The following is a 13,055-nucleotide window of genomic DNA, read 5'->3' on the forward strand; positions in this document are numbered from 1 at the left end:
AATCACTTATAAATAAAAGAAGGGGGGGATTGTAATAAGTAACTAAAGGTGATTTGCTGATCAAACAAGTTAAGCAAGAGGAACGAACCCATTGTGGCAGTCTTGAGAACTCCCTGTTTAACCAGAAGAGACATGTCCACAATGTTATCTTGCCACACCCACATGGGAACTCCTGTTTGACAAAAAGCTTAACCACAATGTTATCGGAATGTATTATTTTGAGCTGATTCTGTGACTGACATTTTATCTAAACTACCTCAAGCCAGAAGCTACAGAGGGGCGTACTGAAGATGTCGAAACCGATCTCCGTAAAGATAAAAAGAGCTGCTCAGCTTGCTTGAATTTGCGAGCCTTTGGTGGAGCTGCGACTCCCCGGCCGTCCAGTGCTGCCTTTGCCTTCCTACCTCAATAAATATTTATTGAATCTATTTCAGACTCGATTTATTTTAAATTCAACTATAACACGTTAAACCCTATTCATCCCAGTCTGCAATGTACTTTGGGAGTACCATCATTATGTCCTTCTTATTACTCTGAAAAATTTATTTCTCAAGGTCTGTGGCATCCCCATACCAAAGGAAGTACCGATTGGACTATATCCCAGAAATTAGCAGTATGGGCCAAAGGATTCTTTGGATTAGGAATAGGTCACTTTAGAACTAGAATTATGTTGTCCAATTTAACTGCACAACTGGAAACTTTAGCGGACCTTACTAATCACGATTTTGAATTGCTCAATACCGAAGTGCAAACGGTCTTGAAAGTTGCGCTGCAAAACTGACTTGTGCTAGATGTGATACTTAAAGGCAAACCATGAACAAGCAGAATGCTGTGTTACAATTCCTAATTTATCACTACCTCTTCAGGAAAACCTCCAGAAGATGAAGAAGATAGCTGAAGCGACACATGAGCTGCAGGACCAAATAAAGGACACTTGGTTGGGAAATATTTTTGGTAAAATAGGACAGGTATTTACTGGATGGATAACTAACTTGTTGCAAATATTGATTGTTATCATAATTTGCAGCATTATAGTATGCATTGCCGTTAGTTGTGTTAAGAAAATCTATCTCTCAGGCAAGGGTTCACCGGGAAACTGTGACTCAGGTCAAAGGTGGAATGAGTGGGATCACCTGGCCAAACCGATTTCAGAGCACAAAAGGTGAAATGCAGGTGAAATTCCACTTAGCTTCCTCTCGCCTTGACAGATGCTTATTGATCCTTATCTATGCAGAGATAACTTGGGAGAAGCTGTAGAAATGGCTCAGCCTGGGGTTGTCTCAACACCGCATCACAGTAAGAACCAACACCTGAATGGTGCTTTTAACAAACAAAATGCCCTGAGTGACATCCCACCGCTATTCGCTATTCGGTGACTTTGAGTACCAGACATCACAAAATAAACACTACCTAAGGAGCCATCAAACCACCAGAGATAACCATTCGAGGTAGTGTAATCCTTTCAGGCACAATCCTGCCCACCCATTGAATCGGGATATTCAAATCCTATGTTTTGGGGAGGAAAATGGGGAGTCTTCCAAGGATACAGCTGACCTGTAGGAGATTCTTCCCCCCTTGTCCAGGATGCTGTGCAAGGTAACTTCCCAGGGATTTAATGGCCTTACCTGAGAGAGAAGATAAGTGGTTAAGAAACATAAGTATGATATTTGGCATGCTTTAAGATCGTGATTAGTGCTCTCTTTTAAGGTATTAATATCTAGCGTGCTTGTGGTTTGTGTTGTCACTTTTTGGGATCACTTGTAATAGTGCGTCCTGTGAATTGTTTATTCCTTAAATTGCAATAGTGTGTTCTCCATTGTGTCCATAAAACTTGCAATAGTGGCATACCGGACCTGTGAGCGAAGTCCAAATAAATTGTTAATTTGAACCTCCTGGTGAGGTCTTTTTCTTTCCGTCACAACCTTTTTATCTGGATTCTCAAGACCTATTTGCATTTTCCTGGGGAAAGATATGGCTGTGGACAAAGCTCCTTCAGGGCTTTGCTGGGTCCTCCGCTATTGTTCTAAAATTTTAGTAAAAGTTTTACAGGATTTTTTTATTTAAAAAATGGATCCAGTTTTTGACAGAACATATTGATGTTTTTTTAGTAGCCGTGGAATTTTTTATAGCTGACACCTGTACCTTATGTTAAGCAATGTAATAATCTGAACTCTGCAACTTTACTCCGTTTACCTGGGGAAGGAACACCACGTCGTGATTGTGCAGTAATAACCTGTGAAGCTGAAAAAAAAACCAACCAACCCCTGAGAATATTCTAACGGGTGTGCCATTTCCAGATCCTGGTCTTGAATTACGCGTAGAAAGGTCCTCATGTTATGTGAACAGTAACCAAGTTACAGGTTATTCAGTAACTACTGAAGATAAGGTAGTGGAGGCTTCACAACTCAATCTGAAGTAAAGTACAGAAGCAGTAGAATTGATGGCATTAACAGGGACTTGCCAGCTCTCCAAAGACTATAACTAGACCAATTCTGTGTTTTGCATTTGGAGTCTGCTACAGTACTGGATGGTTATGGAAACAGTGAGGGTTTATAACTTCTAATGGGAGTAAATACTGAACTGTTAGAAGCTATACAATTGCCAAAGAAACTAGCTATTGTTAATCATCCAGCCCATCCTGGTGAAAAGACAAAAGAAGAAAGAAACAGGAAACGATCTAGAGAAGTTTTACTATGATTAGTAATTGGTAGTGTGGGTGGTGGCGATTAGTCAAATCATGCTTTACTAGCTTTAAAATTATAAAAGCCCTAGGTAGAACCACATTTGGGGTGCCCCAACTTGTCTGGGACATCTCATGCACATGAGTAAGTATTTACTCTTTTAATTCTGTACCTTGCATCCCAGCCTCTCTCCTTGCTTGGTAGGGCCAGTTGTGAATTTTTGTAACAGTATACAGTCTAAATTTTGTAGAACATATAGAAAACTTTAGCTCATAAAAAAATCAAATGCTTGTTTTTAACTTTCTGAAGCAGAAATATTTTCCCTTTTAAGCTTCTTGAGAGGATGTGCAAGTTTATGCTTGTGTTGAATTACCTTTACTGACAACATTCTTGCATTAGTAGTGTAGGCAATAATGAAGTATATAACAAAATCATCATTAATGTTTTGGATTAACTTCAGAAGATGACCATAACCAGTTTTGGTCATCTCTTGTAAATTAATATGAATTAATAACTCTTTTCCTGTCTCCCTGAAATGCATATTCTGCATCAAGCACAAAGAACGGTGGCTGAAAATTTAAGTGCAGGTCTTAGACATTTATTCAATGTATGTCTGTTTCAAAATGAGGTGAGCTGTTTCTAATATAATATCAAGAATATGCAACAATATTTTGTGCAATTGCTTTATTTATAAATTTGCATTTATATCACTGCCTTAAAAAAGTATTTTTTATAACCTTGTACAACTTGATGTCACTAACAGTGCTGATTGTTTATATTCATTTCCAGATTGTAGTGACTGATTTCATAGAATGGTTCGGGTTGGAAGGGATCTTGAATATCATCTAGTTCCAACTCCCCTGCCATGGGCAGGGACACCTCCCACCAGACCAGGTTACTCAAAGCCTCATCCAACCTGGCCTTGAACATTTCCACGAATGGAGCATCCACAACTTCTCAGGGCAGCCAGTTACAGTGTCTCACCACCCTCACAGTAAAGAATTTATTACTAATATCTAATCTAAATCTCCCCTCCTTCAGTTTAAAACCGTTACCCTTCATCCTATCGCTACACTCCGTTATACAGAGTCCCACTCCATCTTTCCTGTAGGCCCCCTTTAGGTACTGGTAGGCTGCTATAAGGTCTCCCCAGAGCCTTCTCTTCTCCAGGCTGATGAAACCCAACTCTCTCAGCCTGTCCTTATAGCAGAGGTGCTCCAGACCTCTGATCCAGCCTCCTCATGGCCCTCCCCTGGACCCGTTCCAACAGGTCCATGTCCTTCTTGTGCTGAGGATGCCAGAACTGGATGCAGTACTCCAGGTGGGGTGTCACCAGAGCCGGGTAGAAGGGCAGAATCACTTCCCTCGACCTGCTGGCCATGCTTCTTTAGATGCAGCCCAGGATGCGGCTGGCTTTCATTGCCGGTTCATGTTGAGCTTCTCATCCACCAACACCCCCAAGTCCTTCTCCTCAGGGCTGCTCTCAAGCCATTCTCTGCCCAGCCTGTATTTGTGCCTGGGATTGCCCTGACCCAGGTGCAAGACCTTATACTTGGCCTTGTTGAACTTCATGACATTCGCACGGGGCCCACCTCTCCAGCCTGTCCAGGTCCCTCTGGATGGCATCCCTTCCCTCCAGTGTGTCGACCGCGCCACAACAGCTTGGTGTCATCAGCAAACTTGATGAGGGTGCACTCGATCTCACTGTCCATGTTGCTGAAAAGACGTTAAACAGTGCTGGCCCCAGTACTGACCCCTGAGGAACTCCAGATATCAAGTGTGATTCAATGCAGCAAAACCTCATGCATCACTGCTCCAGAATTACAGAAGGGTTGCTGTCAGCCCTACCTGCCCAGGAACTACAGAATTTTGTGTTACTTCTGGTGCACTTGATGTAATTTCCATTTTCCTCTACTGCTGAAGCCTGAAATCTATTTGTTCTTTAGCGATTTACTGGTTCATTGGTAAACAAAGATGTATAAGAAATATTCAGTAATATATATATTTGTACGCTTTAAAGTCAGTAAAGAGTAGCTGAGGTGGGAAGCTGTTTGTGGGAGGGGAAAAACTTATGCTGGGAAATAACAGTCCTTTTAATTTCGAAGTCAAAAATGTAATGAAAACTTCACTAACTCATTCAGCTGCAGGTTTTAAAAACTCAAACTGTATGCTTTTTACTTAATAAGTGAATTAATGCGTGTTCTGAAATTGGAAAGAAATAGTTAAGGAAACACACTGCATTCCACTGAAACACTTTTTGTGACTTTTTATTGCAGACTAGGTAACAGTTTTCATAGGTAGGTGTCGCTTCGCTGGAGAATTCCCTTGTGAGGATTAAGTAATTATTATCTGCTATCGCTTTCTTCACCAGGATTGTGACTTTGGGTACCAAATTGCTTGGTATGTGTTAAGGTGGTGTTGAGGAAGATGGGCATCTTTGAGTTAGGAGGAAAAAAAAAATACATACAGTTAAGCACAGATTGAAACCATCCTTTTTTTTTTGATTGAGAGAAAGTAATACAGGTTTTCTGGCCATTTGACCTTTGACAACTGGTTTAGGATTAAATTTCTTGGTTATGTTGGTGATTATAGCTCTAAATTTCTATCTACTGAGTGAACTATGATGAGACAAAACAGTCATTTGAACCTGCTGACTGTAGAACTTCAGCATTCCTTCTCCGGCACCGAGCATAGCAATTACTGTTCCTCAAGCTGGGCTCCAGTCCAGCTGGACTTGTATTATGTTTCTGATAACCATGATGAGAAGAAAGCATGATAACATAAGATTGCCTGTAGGATGACCATTAAAGAATCACCTTCCCAGCCATTGAAGGAATGTGCGTACTGTCTCATTCAGAGTTAATGTAGAGGTGCTTAGGATAGTTCTTGGAAGGCCTCAGTCTCACTAGAATGGTGTCTACCTGTGAAGATATGCCAGAGAAAGCAAAGCTGTTCTGCTTTCAACATGAAAGGCAGTATATTTTGAATAACATAACTTTGTGGAATATTATTAATATTGTTTCATAAGGAGCTGTTGTTAGTTTTTATTACCTTGCTTATCTTCCAGCAGATTTTGAAGAGAACCAATTATTTCATTTGGAAAGATTGCCTTTCGTTCATTTTAGAGATTGTAAGTATCTCCAGCTGTCTTTGTGCTTGCTTTAGCAGATCTTCTGGGGCTAATGAGCAATTGGAAATTTATTAAGCCTGGAGATATATCAGGTCACATTAGATGCTACTATTCAACTCCAGCTGAGTAGCAATTCTGCTGAGCTGGGGGCGGGGGGAAATGGATACACCTGACTGCTTGTTTCTTCCGCTTTATAGGCTGTTAAATGCAAGGCATCATATCCCAGCCGTGGATCCTTGTGGCAGACAGTCCTTAGATCTGTGGTGGGTTCTATAGGCAGGGTACAGGGAAAGCCTGTGAACAGTGTGTGAATGACACTGAAAGCAGAGTATCTAGTTGCCAGCTGAAGGGCAGGCATGTTTCTGGAACCCTGTCTGCATAGTTGAGACTCTGTTAGAAAGGCCTTCAGTATGAAACAAAGGATCCTTGTATTTTTTTTGAAAATACTCAGCTGGAATACAGTCTTCTCACCAAAGGCATTAAAAATAGGAAGTTATTCACACTGCGCATGTGATCTCTTCTGGAGTAACGTCTGTGACAGGTCTTGGACAAGATCCTGTACCATATACTGTTTTTTAAAGAACTGTAGACTTCAGTCTGTGCAGCTATTTCAGTTGTTTCTTTTCTCCACAGTGTCCAGAGGGAACATCTGAAATGCTTTGTCTTTGCCTGTGAATAATTTCATAAATGAGTAGTGTGTGTGGAAAAATAATGGACTCTGTGCAGAGTAACTGAAACCCTTCTGAACCATGATGCTACTTTAATATGTCAGTATTAAAAAATTGCTGAGAAACCCTGCTTTCCAGTTATCCTTTTTTCTTTTGAAACTGGTACTCTGGGTCTTCTGATAGCTTCAGTCCACTGAAAGTCCTCTTTGTTTTTTTTATGAATGATTCGGTTTTTCTGACTTAATATGGAACAGATTAATTAATTTTGGAAGAATTAAGAGGAAGGGAGGGAACAATAGCAGATTTGCTCTCATTCCTAATGTGAATGTGACCTGATTTCAACATCCTTACAATGCTGATAAGCATACTCACATCCATGAGTTGTTCACTGGGCAACTTGCTATTTTATTTTTCAGAAATAAATTATAGTTGTTCTACCAAATAATGTAGAAGAGAATGTAAACAATTTTGACTGAATTTTTGTACGTGTAGGACATGAAGGGAATTCAAAGAAGAATCATTTTTTCCATTGTAGACTACCTGCCGAATTTCTTGTACCAATTCTATATAGGTAATTGTAACAGTAGGGGTTTTTACCTTAAGCATGCTCTTCCCCCTTTGTGACAGAGGGCAAAGCAAGAATGTTGTTTTGGAAGATAATGTATAGGCGTGCTTAATTCTGTAGAAAGCTTGACCAACTGTGGCATTCTTGCACGTGTATACTGGAGATTCTCGAGCAGATTCATGTGTTTCATACATTAGCAGATGCTTTCTTGTGTACTTAATGCCAAAACGGAATCTTCAAATCCATGATGCCTTTTCACGTAGTGGGGTACTACATTAGTTTTATGGAATGGATTATAAATTTCTTTCAGTTTCAATGTGATACATAATTTCATATGAAAATGTATCACTTTGGGATAATCTGAATGACCAGGCATGAACATAGTTTGGACAGTTGCAGTTCTGGCATATTCATGGAAATAGGAAGGACTTGGGGTATGAATCCTTCCCTAGAGGGATGCTCTCACTTTTGTATCATAATCTCTTCAGGCTTCTATTGACAAACTCATTAAGGTTAAAAGGGTTATATTTTACCTGAGCTACCAGTGTTTGCAGCATCACACAGATAGTACCTTCCCAGTTTTTGCAAATGCAGGGGGCTGCCTGTGTGAGATGACAGGGACTTTCCTCCTGGTGGGCTCCTCTGAGCTAATCTGTCAGTGGCTATGCCTCGGATCGCAACCTCTACGGTGAGACTAGGTTGTGTCATTCAACCTGACCTGTGCAAACACAGAGAACTAACGCTCAAGTCCTGGAGGCTAAAATGGCACTGAAAATAACCTGTTCTAATATAAGTGGGTGACAGGCTGAGATTGAAAAATATTTCAAAGGCTGGATTCTTGACACACAAAGTCTTGTTGGCAGCTTTAGATATTAATAAATTTTCTACTACAAATTATGCATGGTGTCTCTACAGACGTCAGATAATCTTTACTGACGTAGGTCAGAAGCTTAGTCACTGACATTCTGTCACCTTGATAAATATGCTTAGATGCGTCTAAGCAAAACGCATGATGGAATCTGTCACTTTTAAAATAATTTGTTCATATTGATTAAATAGCAGTAATTCTGTTAAGCTGACAAAGTTCAACTACATATTGAACAGGCCACAAGCCTGACAATCCCTTATGTCAGAGTTTCTAGACACCGTATTTCTAAATTTGGTCACTTACCCACTGTCATTTTGTTTCCAAAATCTGCATAAAATGTACCACTCAGTTTTCAAAATGGTTAGTGGAAACGACATGTGTATAAAATTGTCTCTTAATTTTGTGATGCGTTACATATCAAAGTTGCGTTTCCTCCCTGGTGTCTTGTCCCACTGTATTGCAGAAGCTGTCTTTTCGGCTTGGTGCAGTATTTGGAACATAAGCCAATGGATCAGGTCGGATCAAGTACCTATAAAAAGAAATTATAACTCTTATTAAAAAAGCTTGGCATGAGCAATGATAAAATAAGTGCATACAGCTGTAATGTTGAAAAGATCTGAGGAAGACTTAGAGACTTATTTTGACAGTGCTTAATCTAGTTCCTGTTGGGTAACTTGGACACTTGGGTAACATCACTCACTTTAGATGCTAATAATAAAGCTTTTCACATTTTGTCTGCCTAGGTATCATCTGTATGCGCTAGGCACAACTAAACCTTAATTTTGACTGACAGCTCCTTTGCCAGTACCTCTGTATTGCTTTATGCATCTGCTTTATTCATTATGCCTTAGAGAAGGGACAAGCAGTCCACAGAGTAATTTCTAAAAGAATTTTATGAGAAAACAACAAGATAATTCTTGTCACTGTGCTCAATAAATAAAAAGGATGATGTTGATAACCTTGGTGTAGGCTGACAGTCTGGAGATGGACCCTTTTTCTGAGAACTTCTAGTAGATCTCAATACTTGAGGAAAATGCCTCATGAGTTTGAATCTAAGTTTGAGATGTTTTAAATTATTGCTTTTCTTAGGATAAAGATGGAAGAGCTTCCTGTTAATTTGCAAGTGTAAATTCTGCACTGTTTGGTCAGCTGTCTCAAATGACAAACTATTTGATCTGGGACAGCTTTTGGCTCTGGCGCAGGAGCAGCTTTGTGCTGCTGCAGATCCAACATTTCAGTGCTTTCCAAAGCCACTGCGCTTCTAAATAGAGGACAGACAGCTAGATTCAGTCCCAATATCTTAAACTTGTCAAAAGATGAGCCGTACGGTTGAAGCCAGTGTAAATGTTATTTCAAATACTGGTTTTGACTTTTTTTTTTTTTTTGCAAAGAAAGAAAAATTAAATGTGAAAGAATCCTTTCTCTCATATCCTTGGAAAACTTGATGCCACATATCTGTCCATCTCCTCCTCATCAACCAAATGAAAATGCTTAAATATCCAAATAGAGATCCTGTGCATGCCGTGTGGTACTTGTAAAGATTTGCTGTATTACTTTGCAGTGACCCTGAAGAAAGTTTCTGTTTTTACAGGCCATGAACTCCTACCATTCAGCATAATGAGTATGTTTTGCCCCAGACTTACTTAAAACACTGAAGAAAAAAAAAAAACCCTGAAAAATTCTTCAACAAAATGCAAAATGGAAAATCCTGATTAACTGAACTAACATGTTGTGTAAGTGCATGAGCAATCACTGCCGTGTTTCCCGCAGAACTGCTGTATCTGTTTTCAGCTCACCTAGTAACAGACTGTCTGTGGTTCCTCAAAGAACGGGCTCATGACTCTGCGGGGTACGGGCTTTATGGTGGATACCCAGGAGAATTGCCCGATCTCCATGATTTAGAAACACCACCTGCCTCTGCTACTTTGTTAAAGTTTCTCCTTCTGTCAGGGCTAAAATAGAATAGCAGTGTTTCCCCACTCTCATAGCCTGAACTTATTTCTGTAAGAAAAGAGTGGACTTAATTATGGGATTAAGAAATGTACTCCTACTGCTTCCATCTAAATCGTTTTCTCATAGTATCTATTTGTTTAAAGTCAGACTTATTACCCTTTATTTATAACATTTGGTATTTTTGTTTATTCCACAGCAACTTATTTGTTTTGCTGATCCAGCCAATGAAACTGAGGAGTAGTGGAAGTCTGCTCTGTTCTGTTCATAAAATCCAAATGAAGCGTGCTTAAACACATGAAAAAAATCTTATTTTTACTGCTTGATTTATTTTTTTCTTTTTAGGAATAAGTTTTCTTAGATTTTGGGGGAAATTCAGGTCTCTCTGTGTTGCTTAACACAGCAATCATGTCAGACTTCAGAATGAGAAAATGCCCGATAATTACCTAAAATCCTCGACTTTCAAAACTTTCTTGGTAGTTCAAATCTGTGTTTGTTTTTTTCTCTTGGTTTTTTTTCCCATGTAGTATGCAAAATTCCTGGTAAGCAAGTGAAAAAATTTCCTCTGCTAAGGTCCTACCATTTGTATTCAAATTATCTTAAGCACAAATACCGTGTGATATTCAGGGGAAGACTGCTGTTTACTTTAAAGATCTTTGGATCCCTGTAATAAAACCCCATTTGAAGAAAACACTGATTTTTGAAGGGTTGATCTTTCTATTAAGACTTTGTAGCTAACTTATAAATAAGAATGAGAATATTAATTTTGTGAAGCCATCCAGCGGCTTTGGTTAGATTATTTTGTAAATGTACAGAGTAAAAGGAGGATGAGAGAACACGGAGGTAAGAGCATTACTAACATGTATTATATATTTATATGTGCATTTTAACTATATACATATATATGTATAATTATGTGTCTATTTAAATAAAAGTCTCCATATTTTATTTATTGCAGATGCATGGGAAAGTTTGAGGTTCTTTTCCAGCAGAAAGATAATAAAATAAATTCAGGCAGAAAGGTTTGCAGGTCTTGTGATTATTTTTTTTTTTTTGGTGTGCTTTAACTTACACTATATCATTCAGCTCTAGTCTTGTATCTGGAGAAGGATTGATCAGGATGTAAGAAAGAGTGTTCTGATGGTCGTTCATTGCATCTAGAGAACAAAAAAAACCCAAATTAATTACATTTACAAATAAATCGTGAAAACTATGATATCTGACAAAGTAATTTGATGAAAGATCATCTTTGGTTCATAGACCTGTCAAAAAGTGTCTGGTGTCACAGTGATTTCGAATAACTTCAGCAACTTCTTTTCATCTGCACTTGAATTGGAGCTATCTGTCATAAAATCTTTTGAGTTATCTTCTCTCAAAATAACCTGTTTTCTTTCTGAATGTCCTAAAAATGTTCTGTTGCATCTTTTTCAGTCATAGCAACTCTAAATGCAACCCAGTTTTAGCGTAATTTACCAATCTGTTATGTGGCTTATGTTAGTGTGTAGGAAGTAGGAACTTTAGTCCTCAGTTGGCATTGAGGTCAAGCGATAAGCAAGTTTCAGTGCAGGTGAACAGCATTCTCATCCATTTCCAATTTTGGTCAATATAAACTTTTTTTTACCCTTTCCCTATTTGTCTAGTAAGGATTTTCCTTTTATCACCTGTGCCAATGGGTTGAAATGTGAATGCTGTATAAATGGAAACTGGTGTTTATTTCTTGCATTTTTAACTATTCTTCTAATGGTATGTTACAAATGAAGGCCGTAAGAATTTTTTTCTTTTTTCTTGAAGGTTTTTGCCTAGTTGAGTCTCGCTACACTGTTACACCTGTCATTGCAGTACCTTTCAGACAGCTTTCTCTTGGTACGCTTCCTGGGATGCTGCAGTGAGACTGGTTTTAACTTAATAGGACTGAAAAGGAGAGGTCTTGCTTCGGTGTTAATTTCTCTCTTTAGCATTTTAGGGAAAATGATTTGAAATAGAACAGCCCCATTCAAGTTTCAATCCAATTCCTAAATCTTTTGTTAATGAAGTATTATTGATATAGGTAGTATTATTATAGGTAGTATTATTGATATTGATCTGGAGGTTGAAAATCACTATACTGGGAATTTTCTAGTATGTGCAATTTTTCTACATGCTTGTATCACATATTTGCACCATCATAAGTATACTTCGATCTAGAAAAAAATTAGATAAGCTCACACAGACTCAGTATAGATGCAGTTATACAGTTAAAATGGTATTTTACGATACAGCTTATTTCGGTAAAGTGAAACTGATGCAAAGTATTGTAACTAGTTATACAAGCACCTGTACCACCATACTAACATCACACCTCTACTAGAAGCTTGCATAGGCAAAACCGTGTTGTGTCTCAGTTGGCTTAAATGAATTCACTGCTTCTTGAATTTAAATTTGGAGGTCTTGGAGGTTATTAGGTTATTAATGTAAAACAGACCCCAAAGATGTGAAATCCTGGCTCTACAGATCATCCTTATACATGGAGATACATAAGCAGCTGTGATTTTTGTTTCCTGGTTTGTTGGATTTTTTGTTTCTGTTGTTCCACACACGTGCAGAGAGGTAGTACTAAGGAGCATGTTTTAACTTCTGCAGGGAGCTAACTGGCATGATTGATTCCTGCTACTGTCAAAAGATGTTTTGACCCTGCATTAAGAATGTGTGTAGTTAAAATGGACAAATAAAAACATCCATTCTGCAGGAAATATCACATTTACCTTCTGATAGTGGATATTTTAGGGATAAATCAAATTTTAAAATAATTGTGTTAAAAAATGAAGAGTAACACATTTGTAAAACAGTACATTTTGGATTCTTCAAATGAAAATTGAGTATGGGAATGCCAGTGCTAACAATTCTGAAGTAGAAAGCACTAAGCTCCAGACTGGACCTACTATGCAGACAAATAAGATGGGATCTAGAAATTCTTGGTGTTTCAAGGAAAACTAGAACCCATAGTTCTGGAGGCTTCCACACAACAGAGCCAAGGCTGTAGAAAGGCAATCCTTCCGAGCTCTTCTCAATAGCTTTAAAAAAAAAAACCAAAAAACCAACCAAACAAAAAGAGCCCTCCCCCTCAACAAAGGAAAAAGCAACCCAGCATCAGCCTTGCTGAAGAAGGTCTTGATGGATAAAAATGGTATCTAAAGCCCTAGCGAAACATGCTTTA

At 38.7% G+C, this 13,055-nt stretch overlaps 1 protein-coding gene across 7 annotated transcripts in view; it reads right to left on the reverse strand.

Moving 5' to 3' along the window:
- KCNT2 (potassium sodium-activated channel subfamily T member 2) overlaps positions 1-13,055 on the reverse strand; it is a 197,383-nt gene that overhangs the window by 47,467 nt on the left and 136,861 nt on the right. For 3 of the 7 annotated variants that reach the window (XM_074599205.1, XM_074599204.1, XM_074599206.1), the window contains 2 exons: positions 10,935-11,019; positions 3,266-8,441 (listed from right to left, as the gene is read on the reverse strand). In XM_074599205.1, the coding sequence (XP_074455306.1) occupies positions 8,330-8,441; positions 10,935-11,019 (197 nt within the window). In that variant the 3' untranslated portion in view covers positions 3,266-8,329. Of the gene's footprint in view, positions 1-1,554; positions 1,626-3,265; positions 8,442-10,934; positions 11,020-13,055 lie in introns of those variants that run through there. The other 4 variants (XR_012588876.1, XR_012588875.1, XR_012588874.1 and 1 more) reach the window with 4 other exon arrangements.

Source organism: Larus michahellis, chromosome 8 (genome assembly GCF_964199755.1).
Source record: "Larus michahellis chromosome 8, bLarMic1.1, whole genome shotgun sequence".
In the NCBI taxonomy this organism is placed as follows: domain Eukaryota; kingdom Metazoa; phylum Chordata; class Aves; order Charadriiformes; family Laridae; genus Larus; species Larus michahellis.